At 43.0% G+C, this 23571-nt stretch overlaps 2 protein-coding genes across 8 annotated transcripts in view; one reads left to right on the forward strand and one right to left on the reverse strand.

Annotated features, from left to right (window-relative positions):
- Nucleotides 1-586: 586 nt before the first annotated feature.
- On the forward strand, nt 587-11319 carry ANKRD40 (ankyrin repeat domain 40). Of its 7 annotated transcripts, none has more exons than XM_061455442.1 (6): nt 588-982; nt 3732-3880; nt 5352-5825; nt 6697-6878; nt 8196-8249; nt 9580-10622. In XM_061455442.1, the coding sequence occupies exons 1-6, from the start codon at nt 804-806 to the stop codon at nt 9715-9717; spliced, it is 1176 nt and encodes a 391-aa protein (XP_061311426.1). In that variant the 5' UTR covers nt 588-803; the 3' UTR covers nt 9718-10622. The 7 variants fall into 7 exon arrangements, with proteins under 7 accessions (XP_061311428.1, XP_061311427.1, XP_061311426.1 ...); XM_061455446.1 differs by having other exon boundaries at nt 591-982; nt 9896-10622; XM_061455448.1 differs by lacking the exon at nt 9580-10622 and adding an exon at nt 11082-11319 and having other exon boundaries at nt 669-982.
- A 6-nt stretch (nt 11320-11325) lies between these two features.
- Nucleotides 11326-23571, reverse strand: part of ABCC3 (ATP binding cassette subfamily C member 3) — a 50173-nt gene continuing 37927 nt past the window's right edge. The window contains exons 19-31 of the mRNA XM_061455440.1: nt 22738-22921; nt 21781-21886; nt 20987-21140; nt 19471-19678; nt 18602-18912; nt 17677-17876; nt 17454-17580; nt 16627-16728; nt 15477-15623; nt 14095-14253; nt 13567-13733; nt 12479-12673; nt 11326-11778 (exon numbers count right to left, since the gene is read on the reverse strand). Coding sequence (XP_061311424.1) covers nt 11670-11778; nt 12479-12673; nt 13567-13733; nt 14095-14253; nt 15477-15623; nt 16627-16728; nt 17454-17580; nt 17677-17876; nt 18602-18912; nt 19471-19678; nt 20987-21140; nt 21781-21886; nt 22738-22921 — 2169 coding nt within the window. The 3' untranslated portion in view covers nt 11326-11669. The remainder of the gene's footprint in view (nt 11779-12478; nt 12674-13566; nt 13734-14094; nt 14254-15476; nt 15624-16626; nt 16729-17453; nt 17581-17676; nt 17877-18601; nt 18913-19470; nt 19679-20986; nt 21141-21780; nt 21887-22737; nt 22922-23571) is intronic.

A 23571-nucleotide genomic window follows, 5' to 3' on the forward strand; every position in this document is an offset into this window, starting at 1 on the left:
ATCCCAGACCTGCTGCGCCATGGCGTGGACCAAGGCTTAAATGGTTTAGGAGGACATATAGTGACAGAACAAGCAGGAATGACTTCAGGCTGACAGAGGGGGGAGACTGAGATGAGCCCTTAGGTAGAAGCTCTTCCCTGTGAGGGTGCTGAGGCGCTGGCACAGGGTGCCCAGAGAAGCTGTGGCTGCCCCATCCCTGGCAGTGTTCAAGGCCAGGTTAGACACAGGGGCTTGGAGCAAGCTGCTCTAGTGGAAGGTGTCCCTGCCCAGGCAAGGGTTGGAACTGGGTGAGCTTTAAGGTCCCTTCCAACCCAAACCAGGCTGTGATTCTATGATTTTGACTCTATAAATTGTGATTCTTTCCTGAGCTATTCCCATATCTTGGTGTAGGACAAGCCCGCAATGATCAAACCCAGCTTTTCAGAACAAACAATGCAAACTGCAGGAATTACCTGCACTCTTTCCTGTTAATTTTGAGGTGGATGTTGATCTGTTTGATTTTAAGGATTAATCAATTGTGCTGACCACAAGAACGAGTAACATTCCTTAAGCACCCACAAGAACGAGTAACATTCCTTAAGCAATTACACGCGTACCGAATCATAGAATCAACTAGGTTGGAAAAGCCCTTTAAGATCATCAAGTTCAACCATTAAATACACGCCCCGGTGCTCCGGGCCGGCTGTGACCCGGAACGCGGTGGCCGGGCCGCGGGTGTCACCGATAACAGGGTCCCCCAGCGGAGACCGCCGCGGGGTGGCACCGGGCGCTGCTGTCCGCCGGTGCCTGGTTGGGAGCCGGACATGAGAGCTCATCCCGGCCTGGAGGCGGCGGCGGGGGGCGGCGAGATGGCGGCTCCGTGCGCAGAGCGGGAGCGGCAGGAGCGGCTGCGGGAGGCGGCGGCGCTGGGGGACGCGGCCGAGGTGCAGCGGCTGGTGGAGCTGGGGGTCAGCCCCAACGCGCAGAACGAAGTCAACGGCTGGTAAGAACGCCCCGGTGCTGCGCTGTGTTCACCCCTTGGCGTGAATATGGAACCGCTGTCACCCGCTCCCTTCCCGGCTCCTGGGTGTCCTGCTCCCTCAGGTCACCGTGTGGTTACTTTAGACTGGAAGGGCACAAGCAGCCAAATCTCAGCCGTGTTCACATGTAACCAGAAATACCTTCATTAACTCCTAAATCAGGTTTGGGAATGACTTTTCTTTTAAAGCAGGGTAGTTGCAGGATGTGTCAGTGTTATATATAAATGCTTCGGGTTTGACATCTCGTTCAGACACTAAACCCAGGACTTTTCTGTAATAGGCACTTGTACAAGTGGGACTCTATCAATGAACACACGCACGCACACACACAATGTTATTTGAAGCAGGATTTACAGGGAATGCTCAGGCATTTCAGCAGTCTGTTTCCCCGAAGTTCAACTCCGCTGTGTTTGCTGTGCTGTATTGGGCTTGAGGTTGTAACTGAAGTAGGAAAGCTAAAATTAGGTGAAAGCTTGAGCAGCGATTTTGAGAAGCGTGGGGCACTTGCAACTTGAAGTTCAGCTTCTGGTGATTCAAATTAGAGCTTGTAAAATCTTACTGGTTCATAAGATTCAAAATCATCTTAGCATGGAAGATAAACAGGTACCGGTCATCAAAATGAGGTTGTATCAAAAACTGAAATTGATGAACAGAATCTGGCTTAAAATACAATTGTTTTTAAAATGATCTGGTCGTTTGTAACTATGGCAATGAATGGATCCTCACTGTGATTTAAGTTTGCTTGTAGAATTAACATTTCTTCAGGGAGACTGAGACTGTCTGATGCTGAGAAGTGCTGAGCACTTACATTTTGATGCATGTCAGGTCCGTGAGTAGATGTTACCTCTGTGTGAGACTACATAGAATGGTCAGGATGGATCCCAAGATCAGGCCAATGCTCCTGCACATTCCTTCTCACCAAAGCAAACCAGTAAATTTTGACCTCAAATCAAACATGACCATGCTGTCTGTGCCTTTTCCCTCCACTTTGGTCCAAACCAGTTTGCAACTTGGCAACGTGCTAATTCTGAGTTCATGCGGGCTGTTCACACTCATTTCACAAGGAGAAATATGTGAAAAGTCCAGCAAACACTGCACAGGGAAACTAAACAAACCTGGTCTGAGTTTCATGGGCCTTGTCTCAGATTATGTGGGATCCCTGGTGTCAAAACATCAGGAATACTTTCTGCTGACAAAATTCCTTTATCCCACTGTGAAACAGCACTTTCTAGCTGAAATGGCCAGCCCAGCCTTGGTGGGAGAACACAGGACTTTACAGTATTGCTGACAGTACCATCTTGGAAACACAGATCTTGTAAGCATCCTTCCTAGGATAGCCTGTGAAGAAAAATAATACGTATACATACACTTACATTCCTGTTTCTTCAGTTAGATGTTAGATGCTGCAGTGACTGGTGACCTTTAATTCAGGCATACTTTCTGCCATCAAGATGCATTCATTTTAGTAAGAAGAAATGGTAGAACTGAGGTTTACTTAAGTCAGAATATACAAAAATGAACAAGGTTTTGCAAGTTACCTTATCTCCTTTTGGGTTTACCTGATTTGTATGCATCCAAAGATCAGATTCTCTTTTTTTCCTTGCATGTTTGCACACAAGAAAACTCAAAAGTTTCTATACAAAGTTGAGAGTTACTGGTCAAGATACAACTTTGCAGGCTCTTTTCTTAACAACAACTCAAATCAACCAGCCAACCAAAAACTGAAGTGGAAAAAAGCCTTTTGAAGCTGGACTTTCGACGGAAACTATTTTCCCCTTATAAGTTTATTATTTAGAATCATGGAATAGTTAGGGTTGGAAAGGACCTTAAGATCATCTAGTTCCAACCCCCCTGCCATGGGCCATTTAGCTCTGCTTTATTTAATTCTTAAACAATAAATAAATAAACTTGGAGAAGGGTTCAGTGTGTTCATCTTTCTGAAGTTTTCTGCATCTGGAGATAGAGAATTAAAATGTAAAAGCTAGGGAAAGATCAAACATCACTAGAACCTGGGTTAGGGAAGAATGGTTAAGACCATATAACGAGTTACAGTGTGTAACTACCTAAATAAGCTGAGGAGGTATTAGGATGTTTCTTCACTCTCTAGGTCAGCAGCTGCAAACAGCAATTTGAGAAACCAGACAAGTGGTTTGTTCTGTGCATCACTGACAGGCTGCTGAAAACTGGTTGTATGCAGATCAAAGCTTCCGAGTTGCTGCTGCAGTGAATAGTGACCGGGCAAAGAACTGTGTGCTTAGAAACTCTGCTTACTGTATTCTGAACAGCATTTACTTTCCAAAAAGTGCAAGTCATTGTGCTGGCAGCATTAATTAAAAATAGCATCTTAGGGAAGGCTCACATAAACACACACAAGTACTTGAAGTACAACTTATTCTGTCTGAGATTAAAATGGCACACACAAATCTTTTTATAGTTATATATTAGAACCTTAATAAATGACAAATTGAAAAGATCTTGAGCTTTAACAATGCAACTGTGGTAAATTGGTATCTAGCATTAGAGCAAAGAGAAACTACATCAGCAGGTGTCACTGCAGGCTCCAAAACCAGCCTAAATTTCCAAGGAAGACTGCAATTGAAGCCTCTGTTAGACATGCACTGGGTCTTGTTCTTCTCCTAGGTAGCAAGAATGGGTGGAAGTTAATCTGCCATAATTCAGGATTTAAACAGTGTTAACATTTTCCATGTGCAGGACTTGTTTGCACTGGGCATGTAAACGGAACCATGCTCCGGTAGTGGCTTACCTGCTGCACGCTGGTGCTGACAAGGAGATCCTCACAAAGAAAGGAGAAAGGCCAGCCCAGTTAACATCAAAGAGAGAGATAAGGAAGATGTTGGGAGGTAAACCAATACAAGACTGTAGCAAAAGGCTGTTTAATGCATGTGTGTTCCAATCTTTATTTTGCATGTGAAGATACTGTGTTTGGATCTTACTAATAACCGTGACTTGATTTCTAGAGTGTTTAATTGGTAAGAAATCGAAGTTTAAGAACAAGATTACCAACAAATTCCATATTCAGCCAGCCAAACTTTTGTTCTAAACACTGAACAATTAGATAAGCTGTATTTTGAACAACAGTATGATTAAACTAGTGACAGCTAAATGCAGCTTCCTATTTTCAAAAGGGCAACAGGAGAAAAATCTCTCAAATTTGTATGAAACCCTTATATTGTAGAATCATAGAACGGTTTGGGTTGGATGGGACCTTGCATTTCATCCAGTCCCAAACCCCTGCCACGGGCAGGGACACCTTCCACTTGGAGCAGGTTGCTCCAAACCCCATCCAGCCTGGCCTTGAAGACTGCCAGCTTCTCTGGGCAACCTGTGCCAGTGCCTCAGCACCCTCACAGGGAAGAACTTCCTAATGTCCAATCTATCTCCCTTCTACCAGTTTAAAACCATTCCCCTTTGTCCTGTCCATACATGCCCCTGTAAAAAGCCTCTCTCCAGCTTTCCTGTAGCCCCTTTAGGCACTGGGAACTACTCTCAGGTCTCCCAGGGGCCTTCTCTTCTCCAGGCTGAATCAGCCCAGCTCTCTCAGCCTGGCTCCACAGCAGAGCTGCTCCAGCCCTCGCAGCACCTCTGTGGCCTTCTCTGGACTTGCTTTAACAGCTCCATGTCCTTCTTACATTGGGGTTCCAGAGCAACACCTCACTTCCCCAATGTTTTCTGGAGCTTAGACACTGTGTTGAATAAATGGAAAATTAGCAGCCCCGATAAACAGCTCATTAAAGGACATTGGTAGTGCAGGGTAGGCTTTGCTGCTAGAGGTAAGTAAATTGAAATGTGGTCAGTTAACACCCTCTTTCCTCCCCTTTGTATTCCCTGTTTTCATTATTGTCTCCCAGCTGTTGAATTGGTAATGTTTCAGCTCTCCCAGTACTATGTGTTCTTTTCCCTTTATCCCCTGCCTTAATATCAAACAACAATATTACCCTTTGGTTTTCATTGCCTTATACATTATGAAGATGATAGCATTATACCACCAGAGACCATGTTACAACATGCTGGCTATGGATTAAAACACATCAAACCAAAACAGAAGTATTGCAGTGTTTAGAAGGAAATAGCACCCCTGGAATTACTAGAATCAGACTCTGCTTTTGGGTTTACTGTATCACAACACCTGAGCACGGTTCTGTTACTATAGGAAAAAAGGCTTAGTGCTTCTTGATTCATCTTGTAACTTGTGGTGCTTTTAACATACCAGTCCCTCCCCATAAGAACAAACGACCACCTCCAATGCAATACTAATACTTCTCTTTTCCTCTCAAATGAGTCTTGGAGAATGTTGGTTTGTTTGTTTTACAGTGGAAGAGGATGAACTGCCAGACTTAAAGAAAGAGTCAGATCTGCCAATCATCCCTAATTACCTGGCTAACCCACCTTTCCCTTATGTTTATAACACCATGAGTAACAGTATTCCAGATCCCTCCATGAATGGGAGTGTCTCACACTTAGAACCACGAGATACCGACTCTGCTTCCTTACCTGATGTGGAGACTTACACGCATGCACCGCTACACCATGGGAATGCTGCTCCCGAGGTGGCTGATGCTGCAGGCACACCATCACTGCCCCGCGGGTCTACTGTACCTCCGCACACAAAACCTGTCCGTCAGAGAGGTCCAGTGTACCAGGGATCTGTGTCTTGGAGCAGAAGTGCCCCTTCACCAGCTGGATCTAATCAGTCTGTGCCTCAGCAAGAGAATGGCTCCTGTATGGGGCCTGTGCCAGCATTTCAGCCTGTTTTCTTCACTGGAGCTTTCCCACTTAATATGCAAGGTAACAGTAAAAATCTCTTCTTGCTTTGTCTTAGGAATTATGTCACATTGGACAATGAGAATAGACAACTCCAAGTTATATGTATTCAAAGCATTTCCAGAGATTTTCAGGTTCCCACAGTTAGGCATTCAGGAAGCATTTGAAGGGAATTAAAGAGGCAGATATCCTGTTTCTGCTGGAACTGTTATTAAAATATTGGTGAAAACATTTGTTGTTTGTCTCATGCTCTAAAAGCATGCAGACACCAGTGTAATTAATTCCTTAAATAGCATACTCCAAGCTGCAAAGAAGGAATGTGACTACATAGCCAGTGAGCTCAAGAGAGAACGTGCCATGGCTCTATCTGCAGACCTGAGCCTGGAGGTGCACAATTACCTGATCTGCCATTTCAGCAGGTGAATTTTGCCTGCCCAAAGAGAGAAAGCTCAATTTCAGCTTCAGTTCAAAAGTTCATTCTTGAAATAAAAGGTGTTCTGAAGCCATGAATTAGCAATGAGAAGTTAACTGATGACCAAAGGATCAAAACCCGATAGGCATGATCTTGGATTACTCAGGAAGTTGATAACCAGTATAATCTGCTTTTAAGTTAGTTTAAATCCAGTAGGGTATGTGTCCATTCAAAGGTTCATACTTTCATTCACACACACTGTATTAAATCTGCAATGATTTTCTCATATAGGTTGATGAAAGTCAAGCTAATGAAAACTGTGGTCATCCAAGTCCAGCTGTTTGCTTTCTGAGGACTCTTGTATTGTTAGAAATTATACAAACAAGGTTAATAGATCATAGAAATATTTGGAAGTTCCTATAGATGTATATTTCCAATTCCTTTATATATTTTCCTATTAATGTAGTTTTTTATTTCTAATAGAACTGGTGCTTAAAGTTAGAATACAAAACCCTAATCTCAGAGAAAATGACTTCATTGAAATTGAACTGGACAGACAAGAACTGACCTATAAGGAACTGCTCCGAGTGAGTTGCCGTGAGCTGGGCGTTAACCCTGAGCATGTACAGAAGATCAGAAAATTACCAAATACAATGTTAAGAAAGGTAAGAACTCTAAACTTTGAAGTGCAGTAACTTATAGAAAAGGGTTTTAGGTTAGCATTAAAAGGGATGTGTTGGTCACCTGCATAGGCCCATGTTGAAAAAAAACCCAAAACAACCAACAAAAACCCCAAAAGAAAAACCTCCTTTCAGCTATCAGCACTCAGCAGTTGTTTAATTTGGGGCTTTTAGTAAAAAAAGTTCTCAAGTTTCTTGATCATTTTCTTCCACAGATGTTTGGTGTTGAGCCCAGTTCATATCTGATGTCTCAATTATGTTCTTAACTTCAGTACAACACCACACCACTGTGAGCTGCCATCAGCATTTGAAAGCCCTGCAAATCCTGACCGAGTTTTGCTGGGTTAGTGAGGACTGTGTGCAGTCTTTTCAAGAACCAGAAAGGTGTTTCAGAATGATTGAATGCAGGTCTCTCCATGTACCTCTTTTCACTCCAGTGACAGTCACCTGTGCAGCAAACAGGACGCGGACCTGCTGACCTGTTGTACTGATTCACTGTTGACCTTTCTGTTGCTGTCAAATCCCTCTAGAGCATTGTTGGTGTCAGTCATGGCGCTAATCTGATTAGTCCTAGACTAATAGACTCCACTGTACTGCATCCTCACTGACTAAATGACGACTTATTCTGTGTTAGTCAAGAAGTGAAAGGAAAATAAGACAGACAGACACAAGCAGTTCTGTCACTTGCCAACTTCAGTTGTGTTGAAGGACTGGTTTTACTTCCAGTGCTAATTACTCAGGTTCTCTGGACTGCAGGACACTTACTGTTCCTTGAGGTGATACAGAGCTAATTCTATTTAATGCTGTTTAGCAGCAGGGTTCTGCTGCAGCGGGCATCAGAGCTCAAGCCTGTGCTGTGGGAGGGTGTCTTCCCTTGCTCTTCCCTTGGAGACCCTTGCCAAGCCGCTCTACCGCCATGCTGGTGGGCTGCTCTAGAGGAAGCTGCATGCAGGACCTTCTTGGGTAATGCAAGGATCAATTCATGAGCTTCTAAGAATTACCAAGGTGGCAGGGGGGAAAAGAGGAAGTTGGGGGTGGATGCAGAGGATCTTTACAGGCGTAATTCCACTAATCACTTGCACTCATCAGTGTTGAATTCCTTCTAAAAATAGACTGAAGTGAGTAAGTGAATGGGATTCCAGAATAAATATAAGATGCAACAGGATGTCTGCTTTCTAGCTTACTGTAAACTGTCATATTTACAGATAAATACATACCCTGTGTTGGCATGAGCCTGTTATTTTAACTTACCTCTGCAAAACTGAAGTTTATCACCTAACAACTTATTGTATCTATTTAAAGGACAAAGATGTGGCAAGGCTACAGGATTTCCAAGAACTGGAGCTTGTTCTAACAGTAAGCGACAAAAACTTACTTTTCAGAGTCCCAACACTTTCTGAACGGAGTGGTTATAACAAGAAGGCATCAGAACTTACATACTAATTGTTTAAAGAATAAAACAGAAGATTTGTAGCTCTGATTTTAAAATGAGGTTTGAAAAATAGTATCTATAAGGGCTAATCATGTAAAAAAATCTATTTTGTTAACCATGGAATGAAGTAAAATTGTTATGCACAGTTACAGCCTCTAGTTAATCCAAGAGTAATGAGTCTGATGTAAAAGTAGCTTAATGCAAAGGAAGTATTGGTAGAACTATCTGTTAATGCATCACTTTTCCTTACAAAAAGATAATCTTGAAATACTGCAGAGTTAGCAGCTCTCAGGGAAAGGCTTACCTTAAGCTGTTCTAATAATTTGTTTGCTATAAAATAGCAGAGGTACTCAAGCTAAAGAACCTGCCATGAAACCCATTTAATATTCGTACTGAGTCCATTACCATTAACATTCACTGTTTGGATTATGCATTTCAATTCATATCTTAGAAGGAAAAAAGCAGAAGGGTTTGAATCTTGTGGAAGAAGCACAAATTTATGTCTACTTTAAATACTATCAAGTGACTTATTACCTTACAAGTAATCACTTACAAGTGATTTCTTAATCCCTGTTTACACTTTTCCCTATTTCTCAGGTTGAAAATAAAAAGTGATAGCATTTATCCAAATCATAAATATGCTCTCAACCAAAATCCCTTTTACTGTCAGTAAACAGTACTGACATGTGCAGTTTAAAATACTGGTTTTCTTACTGTGTTGACATCGCATTTCTCTGACGCTGCTTTAATTCCCCCTTTTGAAAGCACAAAAATTGTATTTTCCTTTTACCTTTTACATTCCTGAGAAAGGTCGCATCTTGAACATTTAAAGTTGCCTGTGTAAAAAGAAACTAGTTATGCCCAGGGTTTTCTGGGCTGATACTAAATCTTGATGTTCCTATGCAATGTACTTTATTTTCCCACCAATGACTTATGTTTACCCATATTGTTTACTGAAAAAGAATTACTTTTCCTGTTCCTGGTACTTAAAATGCAGAATTAGACTACTTTGCTATGAAATTCTGTAATAAACAAATTGAAAAGTATTTAAGAGCTGGATTTTATCATATTTTTAAGGGTTTTGGTATTTACTTAGTCATTTGCCTTTGAGGAAGAGTTCTGTTCTGATAGCCTAACTGTGAAAGTATGTACTACCTAAACCTGAAGTATGAGATGTATGTAACAGGCAAACAGAACATACCAAACTGGGTGGAACTTCCCTCTGTCTTCATCTTTCCCCTCCCTCACCACCAGTTGTTTTGGAAACTACAGCAACCAAAGGGTGTTATGATTGCCTTGTCCAAGAATTTACAGCCCAAGTACAATGTATGTGGCTCTATAAATGGGATTTATAGAAGTAGGATGCTGAGCAGGGAGGAAACGCTGAGGTGAGAACTGCATTTGTGGCTCCAGATGACTGGAGTTAGGTATCCCCCACAGCATTGTCCCCTTTCTTGGAGGCTGTGGCAGGTAGAGAAGTTGGTTCTTCCCCTGCAGTCAGAGCAGGCACCTGTATTACAGCTGACACAAGAAGAACCAAATTCATCTGTGCTCTCTCTTTCCCATCCAGTGACTAGTACTTTGTGCAAAGGGAAGCAGCTTCAGCAGCAGATGAGCACACAAGAGGGAGCCCTCTCCCAATCTGCCCTGTAGTCGGATGGCCAGTGTTCACCTGGAAGCACAGATCCTTGCAAACACTCCTGTGAACCAGTTAGCTAATCCGAAGCTCAGTCTCCTAAGGGTAATAGTAGATCCTTTTGTCACAGCAGAATAGCCTCTTCTGAAAACTGTTGGAGGTCAAATGTGCTCTGACTCATTGCAATAGCTGGGGTTTATAACAAATTGCTGGTCGTATACTTACTGCTGGAGTAATATAATCATTGCTCCTTGTATCACACTGTTGCATTCTCCCTGGCACAAAACAGATGCGGTTTAGGCATCTGCTGTGAATGCCAACTAAACCCATGGAAGTACCAGGATTAACTGGTCAGACCTTCTATAAGGAAACTCAGCTTCCTTGTTACACTGATTATCCTGCAGATGCCAATTGCTATCTAAGCATTCCAAGGAATATTTTTATACCTTATGCAATTTATACACAGAACATACTATTAACACTGCTAACAATCTGATCAGTGTATAATCATTACATTACTGTGTATGATAAATAATTCATTACTTTGGGCTCTGCTATATGAACTGTGAATGGCAAATGAATGCTTGGCTGTAGATTCTTGTTTCTATTTAAGAAGACTCATTTGTAGGAATTAATAAATGATTATTTTTGTCTTCTCAAAGTCTTTCTGAACTTTACTTATGGGGAAACAGTGGAACTTTTTCTTCCTGGGTAGGTTTCTAGAGTGCTTGGTGTAGGGAGCGAGGAACTAAAGCAGAAGACATTCTATCTGATTCTAGCAGCACATGTTGTTTAAACACAGGACTCCTTTTATCTGAGGAGGCTTTGTTATCAATAATAACGTAGATATTTAATTCTGCAAAATAAATCACACATTATTTCAGGTGATTAAGTGTTGAATGAGAGAAATTATATACACATCTGCTCCGCTTAAGTGGAGTCTTACTCATAATGACTCCATGTGCAAGAGAGATAGAGCAAAATTATAACACTTCTGTGCCAATCATGTCCCTGCAGGCTTATGTGGAGTCTACCACACTGGTAGAAACTGCGTAGTTAATGATTTATATTAAGCCATCTGCAGATTTAGTTTTAAATACATGTTACTTGTAATTCTTAGGCTGAAGAGGAATTCTATAATGCTGAAGTTGCCCTGGGCAGGGATACCAAAGGTCCTGGAATAGCTTACAGCCTTGAAGCTGCGGCATTCAACTCCCTTGTCCTGGGGGAAAGACTGAAAGGAACAGGTTGGAGCCACAGAGATTAAACATTATTTCACTGTTTTTCAGCTGAGTCATTGCTCAACAGGGCTTGTTTCCACTTCAGAACCAATGAATCCTTATGCAGAAAACACAGAGAACAGGTGTAATTTTTGGTACCGTTAATATAATTTACTAATTATAAACCTGAATACAGCACATATTGCCCTGTGACACATACATTTGCTTGGCAGAACGTTTGGCATTCTTTGGGAAAGAAAAAGCATATAATAAAATAACTTTATGTATATAGAAAATATTAAAAAATATAAAATTCACTTTCTGGTCCTTATAATTGTAAAAGATTTTGTTCACATATCACAAGTTCAGCCTACTACAAAAGCTGTTGGTAAATTACAGTACATTCACAAGTCACTTTTGTGCCAAGTCAGTAATATTAGAAAAAACTAAACAAATATAACAAACCAAAACCCCAAAGGGTCTTCTTTTCATGCCAGTCCAGCATCCTTGGCCATGCTGTAGAAAACACCCTTTGATGCTATAAGGTTTGCAGGTGTATCGAACTCAGCTACTGTTCCATTGTCTAGAACAAGAACCCTGTGCCAAACAAAAGATGATGATGGGGGAAAAATACGTCAGAGAATTCCTTGCAAGAAATGAGATATCCCTTTTTATCACAAAGCAAACTGTTCTGATTATTGCCCTGGCTTTGTTTTGCTCAATTCTTTTCACACATTGAAACACAATGGATGATAAATGTTCTACCTGAGCTGCTGTTTGATTTAAAAAGGGCACTATCTCCCAGGGCCAATAAAGGGGGGAAGTACCATACTGGTAGTTCTGGAATTGAAAATAGGGTACCAGAAAGCCAAGGAGATAAAAGCTCATGAAATAAAGTATATATATACTTTATATATATATATATATATAAAATTGATATATAAATGTTATGTGTATATATATATTAAAGTAATTAATATGATGTGAGTAAAAGAGTTATAGCAGCTGCTAGTGCAAAAAGGATCCATAAGCTTGCTGACAGTGCTATTAATGCAGCTGGGAAGTATGCCTTGTGCAGCTCTGGTTAGTAAATATAGAACCTATTTATTACACCACCAGAGGCATAGTCAGGTCTGGATATTCTAGGATTATATGGCTTAAACATCACTGCTTACATACCACCTGACAAGATCATCAGTGTGACTATCTAGGGACAAACTGGACCCTTTCAAGTGATGCTTCAGGTACCCTGTGAACGGGTGAGCCTCCCCGCCATGCACCACGAGGAGACTTTTACCTTGTGTAATCCATAATCGTGTTCAGCCTGTGCGCTATTGTCAGCACTGTGCAGTCTTCAAACTGGGTCCGAATTGTCATCTGGATCAGATCATCCGTCTCGAGATCGATGGCTGCTGTCGCTTCGTCTAGGATCAAGATCCTCGTCTTGCGGAGCAGCGCTCGTGCCAAGCAGACGAGTTGTCTTTGGCCGACGCTGCAAGCAGAAACAGGGTTTCACAAAGAGGCCCCACTGCCCTTGGCTCTCTGCTGCTCACAATCGCTTGTGCTAGAACAGATTACTCACCAGGTAAAGTTAGGGAACAAAACCCAATCGTATTTAGCACACAGCCTGGTCTGTCAGCCCTAGAGCCAACATCCATCAGCATTACTCAGCTAATTTAGTGTATGTGTTCACTTACTGCCAGTACTGACAGCGCCAGCAAATGCCCTTTTCAGTCAGTGTGACAACTAATGATTACAGAATGATTACAGTGCTTCAGCCTGAGTTTTCAAAAGCACACACAGTGGTAACAACACTGAGCATGTGCAAGCTTATGAAAAGAGAAGAAAAAAGGAAGAATAAAAACGTTCTGAGGTTGTCAGTCCTTTCTGCATCACAAAAACATTCATCCCATACATAATGTGGTTACGGCACAGCCTTAGGAGCCAGCGCAGAGTATCAAAGCATGGCATTTTATCATTCTTGTTCATGTCTTCATGGGTCTTCGAAATAATAATGGCAAATAAACACTGCTAAGGTGTCAGTTTAGGCAGAGGACTCCTATTCAGCACAGCAGTTATATATGTTGCCATGGTATTGCCCTTCCTACCAAGTTTAAGGAGCTGCCTGTTTCTAATACCACGTCCCCCTGAGATTTCTTTCTTTACTGGCGAGACAGGATTTTGGTTTGGGAGAAACCCTTCCCCAGCAGCAAAGAAGAATCAGATCATTGGTGGCAGAGGCAGAACAGCAGGCAAAGTGGTTCTCTTGAAAGATAGGTATGTGGATAATCCTTTCAGACACAGTGTAAACCTGTGCTCAAGCGTTACTCGCTGTTACAGCTCAGTGAATGCTCCGTGTATGTTTCTAGTCCAAGCATTCCTTACCTAAGATTTTCTCCACCTTCAGAGCATTCATAGTCCAGCATGGATGGCTGACTGCTGACAAACCTCTTCAAATGAGACAGTTCAAGAGCTTTCCATATTTCTTCATCTGAATACTTATTAAATGGGTCCAGGTTCATCCTCAGTGTTCCAGAAAAGAGAACAGGATCCTGGATAGAAACCCAACGTTCATTAGACAAGAGCTTTAGCTGTGCAAGTACAGATACTATGAGTTACTGCTTTGAAGTCTCCATTGCACTGCAGGTAGGCCACCTGCCAATCCCATCCACTCTGAAACTACATTACTTCAAACTCAAATTCCAACTGTAAAGATGCTTTATCCTAAACCTTGTTTTATCATCCAGCAGCAGCTTAGAAGGTGGCAGAGCAGCGCCACTGAAACTATAAATAGTGTTTTCTGAAACAATTTTCTGAGTGTAACAAAGCATTTTCCTCTGTGGATAAACCATTATTTATGGCTTGCTGTGCTCTGAAAGATCCTTCCCTTATTGTGATACACAGGAACAGTACCTGAGGAATAATGGTTAGCCTCGATCGAAGGTCATGGAGACCAATCTCTGCAATTTTCACACCATCAATCTTAATTTCCCCTTTTGCAGCTTCCAGGATCCTGAAGAGACAGAGCGTCATGGAGGACTTCCCTGCTCCGGTTCTGCCAACAATCCCAATCTACATCAAATGGCGGGTTTGACAACAAAGCAGATGATAGTTAAAATGAGAACAAACCCCAACAAAAGAACCCCAAACAAACCCCCAAGATGCCTCTAAGATATCTGACACAACATCTGAATCTAAGACAGAATGTAACCACCCTTCCCTACAAACCCCATGTCATACACTGCAATGTTGATATCGCCATTCCCATCATTTGAATGGTATTCATAGAATCCCAGACTGGTTTGGGTTGGAAAGGACCTTAAGATCATCCAGTTCCAACCCCCTGCCATGGGCAGGGTTGCATCACACTAAACCAGGGCACCCAAGGCTCTGTCCAACCTGGCCTTGAAAACTGCCAGGGATGGAGCATTCACAACCTCCCTAGGCAACCCATTCCAGTGCCTCAGCACCCTCACAGTAAAGAACTTCTTCCTTATATCCAGCCTGCACTTCCCCTGTTTCAGTTTGAACCCATCACCTCTTGTCCTATCACCACAGTCCCCGACGAAGAGTCCCTCCCCAGCATCCTTGTAGGATATTATCGCATGTGAATATGTACATAGGCCTATAGCCACCCTAGGTGACTTTGGGTGATGAGCTGAAGTACCCATATTAGGAGTGCAAGGACAAGAAAGAAAGGCTTTTCAGAGAGCAATTCTGACTTTATGGTAAGCACATGTATCTTCATTCCAGAAGATGGTTGTCATCCTGTCTGCTTAGTGTAAGGATAATTCTCTTTTAGTATCGGCCTTTAAGTGGAGGACTTTCCCATGCTAATTGCTCTGTCACCAGCACACAAACCCCAGAACTTTCAATTGAAGCATGAAGAAATGAATGTCCCAGAACAAAGACAATTTCCTGATTAAGCAAGCAAAGAATGTCATATCCTTCTGTGCCAGAAGCTTCACAGGGAAAGCCAGGGAGCGGAAAAAGCTGGAATTCCTTCTCCCATCTGCACTGCTTCAGAAAAAACACTCTTGTCACTGAAGTTTTGTCACTTGTGCGGGTGCCTCCTACACCATGTACAGTAGCCTATTGCCAACTTAACTTGGGAAGTCCAGAAGCCCCATGCCATTGGTCCTCCTGCTTCCAGCCTGGAGGATGCTGCCACACCAACAGCACGGGTGGCACTGCTAGCTCCTGCAGTGTGCTTGTAGACCCTGTCCTCTGCTCCATGGCTGTCACTGGCAGCCCAAGAGCAAAGGTCTAGTGAAGACACAGAGGTGGTAACTCACCTTTTCTCCACCGTGCACTTGGAGGTTTAGACCCTTCAGCACTAGATCCAGGCCCTTCCTGTACCTCACTGAGTAATTCACAAACTCCAGCTCTCCCTTGGATGGCCAGTCTTCTGGGGGGCTCTTGCCCTCAATAACCCAGGGAGCCTGAGGGAAACAGAAGTCAGAAATGTTTCATAAAGGTTTAAGGAAAAGTAACTCAAACTCAAACACAACATTAATGTTTGTGGATTTCTGATAAATCAAATCTCCACTATCAAGTAACCAAATCTCCACTATCAAGTACATTTAAATAATGAGGCAAAACCATGGGTTCTGAAGCATCCACCCATTTTGGTGTGAAGTTTACAGAAAAGAAGTCTGAGCATGGAGGGCCAAATCCTCAATGGATATACATTTACATTTTTCCCATTAACTTTATTAGAACACTGCCTGTTTCATGCCAGTTCGAGCTCTGGCTTATAACATGTACCAAGCATCTTGTCTAGCTTCGTTTTAGCTTCCAGATTAAATCCTTGATCTCCAGAACCTTACATTGCAGTTCTCAGATCCTTCATTTCCTCATTAGTATCCCATCTAACACACCCCAGTATGTCTGGAAAGCAGCAGATTTCCCAGCATAGTTCCATCTGCCACCTCTAAAAGTCTCGAGCAACAAAGGTAGATGACTGGATGCTTTTCCTGGATTTGGCAGGTCAGTGTTCCTAGGTGTGATGGTCTCCCATGGGAGACGAGGACTGATTACGCTGATTAAATAGAAATACTACTGAAAACATGTGCACAGCCTGATAGCTGCACTGCAGCTGTGCCCACTAGCAGGATCGCAGCCCCATCAATGCAAGTAGGACTATGCATCAAATGCTTCAAGCCCAATGGGAGCAATATTCTGGTGGTGAAACTCATCTCTCTTGTGCTATAGCCGCTCTCAGTGGCAGCAAATGAGATGCTGAGCACAGGCTGCATAAGGACAGTAATAATTTGGAGCTGTGATAGCATAAATTACAGTTCAGAGCGTGACATTTGTTCAGGTTAAATGAGAACACTCTCAGAGCAGGAATTGTCTCAAGCGTCCAAAGAGAGACCATGTAAATGTGAGCATTAAAATTTCACCACACTTGATGGTGAGCATCCTTGATGCTCGGTAGCTGACCTCCGTTTCAGTTTCTGAGTACTCTTTTATTCTTTCAACAGCCACAATGTTAGTCTCAAGTTCAGAAGTCATTCGGACCATCCAATTCAGAGACAAGGTCACCTTGGAGAAGACAAGGAGCAAAAGTATCACCCACAGAGGAACAACAGGTTTAATGATAACAACAAAACCAGACGCTGCTATTACATGGGTTCACATTTATATTACAAATGGAATAATTACCTTTGCATTGACATTAATACCATTACTGGGACAAGAAATCTACAGAGAATCAAGTGCTCAGGTGAAGAAGCTTCTGCATCCCATGATGATTTAACAATTGGCCCTCAAAAAAGCTGGTTGGATGCAATAGTCATGGGTCTCACTGGAAAACTGAGGCCATTAAATCTGCTAAACTGCTCACAACTTGGGTGAGTACCCTTTATCTTGCCTATTTATGAGCCCTATTGAGCTGCCTGTGATTACCTGGACACACTGATCACACCTAGCAGGCATGATGCAGGACACATTAAGCCCATACTGCTCAAATGACCTGTTCTTGGTGGGTGCACCTCACACTTCCTGAGCTTCCAGCATGCTGCTGCTGGGGATACTGGGGTGCAGCACAACCTCAATGCTCCCAAAGTGCCCTGAAATCCTACTGCATGACAGCTTGCTAATGGTCTGTCAGCATTCAGTGCAAGTCTCTATTGTTTCCAGATGTCCCACAACTCATTTTATGATTTCCTTATTCACTTCAGCTTTAACAGACTTAAATGATTGCCGATATATCCAGACCATCCACAACAGTGCAAACCCATCAACAAACAGACAGCTGTAACACATACCTGTAACGCATATGATACTGAAAGTCCTACTAAGCCAGCATTCAGGCTGTTTTTACCAATCACAGCAAAAAGGGCAGCAAAAAGGACAATACAGTTCCCCACAAATTCAACTCGAATGCCCAGCCACCTGGGAGAAAGGCAGATGTAAGCAGAGTGGTTAAATGGTCGCTTGGACCAGTTAGGGATGCTCTAAGTGGAAACAAGACATTATATGCCTTTTTACCTGTTTGATACTATGCCAGGATAGTAACTCTTCTGATTTTCATCCATCTTCAGGTCACTGATGTCTATGAAGGACTTCACTCTGCCGTAGGCTCTGATGACAACTGCCCCTGATACTGTTTCTGAGAAGTGGGAGTAGATGGGAGATCTGCTCACGGACTCCAGGCGCTTCAGCTGGCGGGAGGTAGCTACGTAGAACCGCTGCCATTTTGGGGAGAAAATGGAAGGAAACATGAAATGCTTCATCTTTTAATTAACAGTGAAGAATTTGTTAGGTTAAGGATTTAAAGGAGATTGTTACTGATGCACTTCAACCCCCTCATATATTCTATATACTGAGAATTTCAAGAAAGCTATCTTGGCTCCACTTCACAGCAGTGTTGGGTAACTGCAATTTCTATAGACTGTAAGTAGAATTTCTTCATGTCACTTTCAATTTAGTTCATATAGCCTAAACTAATGAATCCATTTGTAAGAGCCTCATTTTTCAAGATGATGAAGCACAAATCTGCACCTCCATTATCAGGTCTCTATTTACACTCTAGAAAGTAAGCTTCATTTTTGCTCAGAAATCAATAAAATTGATGCTTTCTATTTTCAACACTTTAACTCCTCACCACCTTAAGCACTTTTCAGTATGTCAAATATATACACACTTCAATATATTGAAGTGCACTACGGCTCTACCTCTAGCAGTAGGCTTACTTGTTTTTACTTGAGAGCAAAAAAGAGTTAGCCTATTTATTCCACGGTCACATCTCTTAAGACATTTCTTTTTCTAAGAGAATGATGTTCTGTTTACACCAACATATTATTACTGCAGATACTTCAATTTCCCCCCAAATTCATGTTGTTTGTTCCTAAAAAGAAACACGATCAATGGAGTGAGAATCATTGCAATGGTAGCCAGATATTTTTCCAGTTACCTGAACAAAGAAGTACAGAATTGCGAGTGGAACTATAACCACAGCGAAGAGCGGAGTACTTCCTATAATTACAATCATCGTCGATAGAGAGGTGAAGAAGGTTCCAAGGAACATCAGGATGGTTGGCGGGATCACTTCATCGATCACATAGATGTCCTTTGAGAAGCGGTTGATGATCCGGCCGGTGGGAGTGGTGTCATAGAAGGACTGTGGGGTGTGAAATTTGTTCTCCAGCAGGGCAGTATGGAGGGACCGGGCTGCATTAATGCCTCCCATGGCCAGGGTGAAGGAGCTGATGAGTACTATGAGGCCTAACACGTGAAGAGGAGACATGTTAACCAGTGAGCATGGTGCTCCCAATTCACAGCTCTGACTCGCTGCAGTTTGTTGTGCTAGAAGCTTGTTTTGCTTGACCATATTCCCAGCCCACCCTTCTCTTACCATGCACATTAGCATTACAGCATTGCAGTCGTTGCTGCCTAAGGCACAGGAACATGCCCTGTAGGATTTTACCATGCTGTCTACATTAGATAGATACACAGCCATCTTCCCTCTGCTTTCCACAAGCCTCCATGAAGTCCTAATGCTACAACTTCACCCCAAACCTTCAGTCTCTTCCGCACCTACATTTGCATGTTTTCTTTCCAACTTACCTCTCCCAAGCTTCCATGTTACCCCCTCCAAGGGCTTCACAACAAAATTAGAGGTGTTGGGCTGAGCTCAGACTTTGTAGGTCCAGGTTACATTACTTCCCTTTCTGAGGATAGGATCTGGGGGGCAACTATGAGCCACAGCAACTGGTGCCATGGCTTCCCCATCTAATTCCTTCTTGCTAAACATTGAGACATTGTGATTTCATCTGGCCTCACCTTGCAAGAGGCCCAAGGCAGCGTAGACCCCGATTCGCATGGCTGTGTTGTGCTGAGACCCATTTATCACGGGCTCATTGGTCCAGTCACTGAGCCACACGTTGGCCCCAATGGCAGCAGCATTTTGACAGCAATACAGGAAACATATCACTAAAGACAGGACAGGGCCGACAGCCTTCATGTATTGCCAGAACACTGTTAGCTTTACCTGCAAAATCACACAGCACAACTGGTTTGTACAACTGACACAATCAGGAGTTTAAACAGTGTAAAAGACACAAATTCTTCATCAGAGGAACTGCTAAATTCAAAACAGCCCCAAGCCCTAACACACCCCAAGGAACAGTTCATCCATGGGAGAGCCACGTCAGGGTAATGACATTGAAAGCAAGTCAGAAACACCTCTGAAATCCCCCTTTCCTCCGTTTTGAGGTGTTTTATTAGTTTTGTAGGGGTCTAGTTTTTAAGACTATGAAAAAAAGTTAAGAAAAGATGTAACGAGAACAGGAGCCAAGTTTTTCAGGCAAAAGAAGCAACTTGGCAGGCGACCGAGCTCAAGACTATTTTAAGTGGCCTATTTACAGAAAAGTGCTGAATGTGCCTCCATTCAGGTGTCTTTGCAGCAGCTTAACTGAGGTACCAAATGCTGGTGCACCCCAACAGGAACATAAACAGATGATGCTGCTGGCAAAAAGTAAAGATGCTGTCTCTAAGGTAGCACAAAAAGGCAGAGAAGCAAAAGGAGACAGACTCAGGACAAAACCAAGTCTTATAAAAGCCCCAAACCCATGAGAAAGAATAATTAAAGGAACAAGTGTTGTTGATTAGGGACTTTGTAAGCTAAAATAATCCACAGAAACAGTTAATTAGATGTCTGTGCCATGGACCATGTACATCAGGCTCAACAGGAAACACTGAACTTTCTGAAGCAGAGGGAAGAGGGTTGCTTTAACAAAACCTCCTGCTCTTTCTTTGACTTTGGTATTCCCATCTTCTTTTAATTTCTTTTCTCTTTTTCCCTGCTCCCATTTCAACCCCCTGGTCCTGTCTGGGAAGAGTACAGCCTTCTTTTGTACCTATAAAATGCTCTCAAAGATGGGGTGGCAGGTATCCTTTAGGCAGACCAGACCCGCTGGCACACAGCAGGCAGCTGGCTCCTATAACCCACTGCTGCGGTTCATCACACAGCCTGTGCTGCAGCTGGACTCAACAGCAGCCAAACGGGTTTAAAACCAACAGTGCTGAAAGCTCTGCAGCACAAAGCAGGGCTGACAGAGCACAGAGACACGGGATCAGGCAACTGTGGCAGGAGCTGGAAGGCATTTTTTTCCCCTTTTCCCCTTTGCCAGGTGCAGAAACCTCTGCCAAAATCCCAGATTTTAATGATCTGTGGCCACCAGATTAATGCCTAAAGCCTGCAGCCATGATTTATACAATACATTTAACAGAACTGGAGCAAATGTAGAAATAAACCAGAAAAGAATGCAGGAGAAGGGAGCGGGGAATCAAACCATACCCTTCCCGTTTCAGCTGTTTCAGCCTGAATAAGTTTCTCGTTCGGGTTTCTTCTTGGCAGAGGAGGCTCTGCTGGCTTCTTTTCACAGATTCTTCGTTTAGTTGACATCTTGTTGGGACATTCTCCTCCCTCAGAAGATATGACACTAAGCTCCCTGGTTAAAACGCAAGAGGCATTAGGAGAAAAAGGGCATATTTTGGCAGTGCTACACCACGAATGGGATGCAGCACATTGGACTTATTCCCAGCTCCTCTGCTGAGCCTCCATGCCAGCCTCACTCACAGCCATAGGTGCTTGTACTACCCCTCTGAATGGTCAGTGACGCTCAATGATGCCTGAAACATGGTACCCAAGAAAGGTACCTGGGCTTTTTAGTAAAGGCCTTTCGAGGCTTCATCACAAGACATTTCAAAACTAATCCCTGATCTTCTCCGTTTTGACATCAACAGGAGCTGGACAGCATCTATGGGTATGGTTATAAACACTTATCAAGATTTCCAAGATTCCCAATGGAAAGGCACAATGCAAAGGGTTTATCATGCAACTTGTAGCTGTTAATTGTAGTGTGGGTTCATACATGCAGTGGTGTTACCAAAAACCAGAGTTACTTTAGGGCACTGGACTGCAGGAATAGATGTTTGATCTTTGCACATTCTTTCACGTTTATCTTCAAAAGGGGACCAAAGCAGTTTATTTATAAGAGGAAACTAAAGCCCCCACTGAGAAGCCACATGTGAATGACATCTTTCAGGTGCGTTTCACCCCAGACACATGCACATGAACTGCATGTTTACCTAAGGAACTGTTTGCGGACCTCGTTTGTCACCGGTTCATTATCTGCCAGATCGGTGTGGATGCTGAGGGTGTCTTCAGCTAACAGGACTTCCTCCTCCTCCAGCACTGCAAAACAAGATCTCGCCTCAGTATCTGCTGAATAAAGCAGACAGCACAGAAAAGAGGTGGCCATGCAAAGCAAGAGTCATGAAAACCAATTCCATAGCAGGGAAATCATAGTGCATAAACTTGCCAATAGTTTTGCTTACATCACTTCTCCTAACTGAATTGTAAAGATCATATAAGGTAGACTGCCTGCTGACAAATGAATATACATCACATTCATTTAGAGCATCAGCAATGTTAAGCATTAGTATTAAATTCACTTCTAGGACATGCTGTAGGCATGATCTTGGGATGGGGGAGTCATGCAGGAACTACTGCAAGTCTCTGTTGCTGCTACAAGATACCACACATGTTCCCCTTTGCCTGTCTGGAGCAGTGCTGCAATCAAAGGGTATGGGAATACTCTCACACAGAGGAAACGTTTACTGAAATGCTCTTGTCTTCTATTATTTCATCAGAATCAAACCAAGCTGAAAAGTAACCAAGATTAAAATCTCATTTCAACCTCACTATATGAAAAACAACAGCAGCATGCAGAGTTAAAATACCATACTCTGTACAGCCCCTTTGACAGCAAGTACAGTTGGTTCTTGGCTGCTCCATTTTCCTGCTGAGCTTGACTTTGTCAATTGCAAAATAAATTGCCGACTTTCAAAATTTCATGATTTTAAAGAAATCTGTGGAAACGTTTCTCAATAACACAGACCTGGCCACAGGCAATGATTTTCATAGCAGGGCAGAAAGGCAAATGCCAGGTTGTTATGAAGAAGCAGGGGCCCCTTTATACAGAGAAAATATCTATAATCTGGTTGACAGAAAAAGACATGTTTTAAGTAAAAGCAACTCTGTACCTGTTGGTTCGTCCTCTTCGACGTCTTCATCAAGGGAATAATTCCGCAGGAATTCGGCAAAGGCCTTGTTCTGTTTCAGAAGGTCTTGGTAAGATCCCATTTCGGAGATTTTGCCATCTCCCAGGACAACGATGTGGTCCACCTGAGGCAGGAAGCTGATGCCATGGGTCACCAGAATTCGGGTCTGGAAAGGGAAAGAGAGAAGAAGCCCACCTCTCTCAGTTGTCACTGCGGTGGACTACTCAGCAAGCCAAATACTACCACATCTTTGGGACAGGGAGTGAGTTATTGTGTCGGGTGAAACACCAGGGGAAATACAATGTCCCTTTTAGCCAGATTAGCTTGGAAATATGCACAAGAACTCTCACTGCTTTCAACTGCTTGCTGATATAACCACAGGGGGAAGTAAACCAACTGAATGATTATTCCTCCTCTCCCTTATGCTGATTTTCATTGCAGCCCTTCCCTTTTGAGCTCTGAGATAGTCTGAGAAGATCGTAACAGGAGAAAAGGGGAAGCAAAGAGCCTGCAATTTGACTGCAGGCTGCCAAAGACCTCTGTAAAACCAGTAAGCTGTGACAACTTCCTCTGCGCTGCCTCCAAGTACCAACAAGCAGCACTACGCTGACAACCTTTGCAAGTTGCTGCAAATGCCTTGTTCTTGGAGATCTTACAGTAGGGATCTTAAAAGACAGATCAAGTTTCTGCCTCTACACGTTCTGACTAGATCACATCACTTCTGGGCATGCCTGAATAGCAGCTCACTGCAGTCTGTGCTGTGGGGAAAAGGTGCCCACATTGCCAGTGGAACGCAGGAATGATTCGGTGCTTCCA

The sequence above is a fragment of the Pezoporus flaviventris genome, unplaced genomic scaffold (assembly GCF_033815535.1).
Source record: "Pezoporus flaviventris isolate CSIRO_AGI_PZ_B2104156 unplaced genomic scaffold, CSIRO_AGI_Pfla_v1 ptg000020l, whole genome shotgun sequence".
NCBI lineage: Eukaryota > Metazoa > Chordata > Aves > Psittaciformes > Psittacidae > Pezoporus > Pezoporus flaviventris.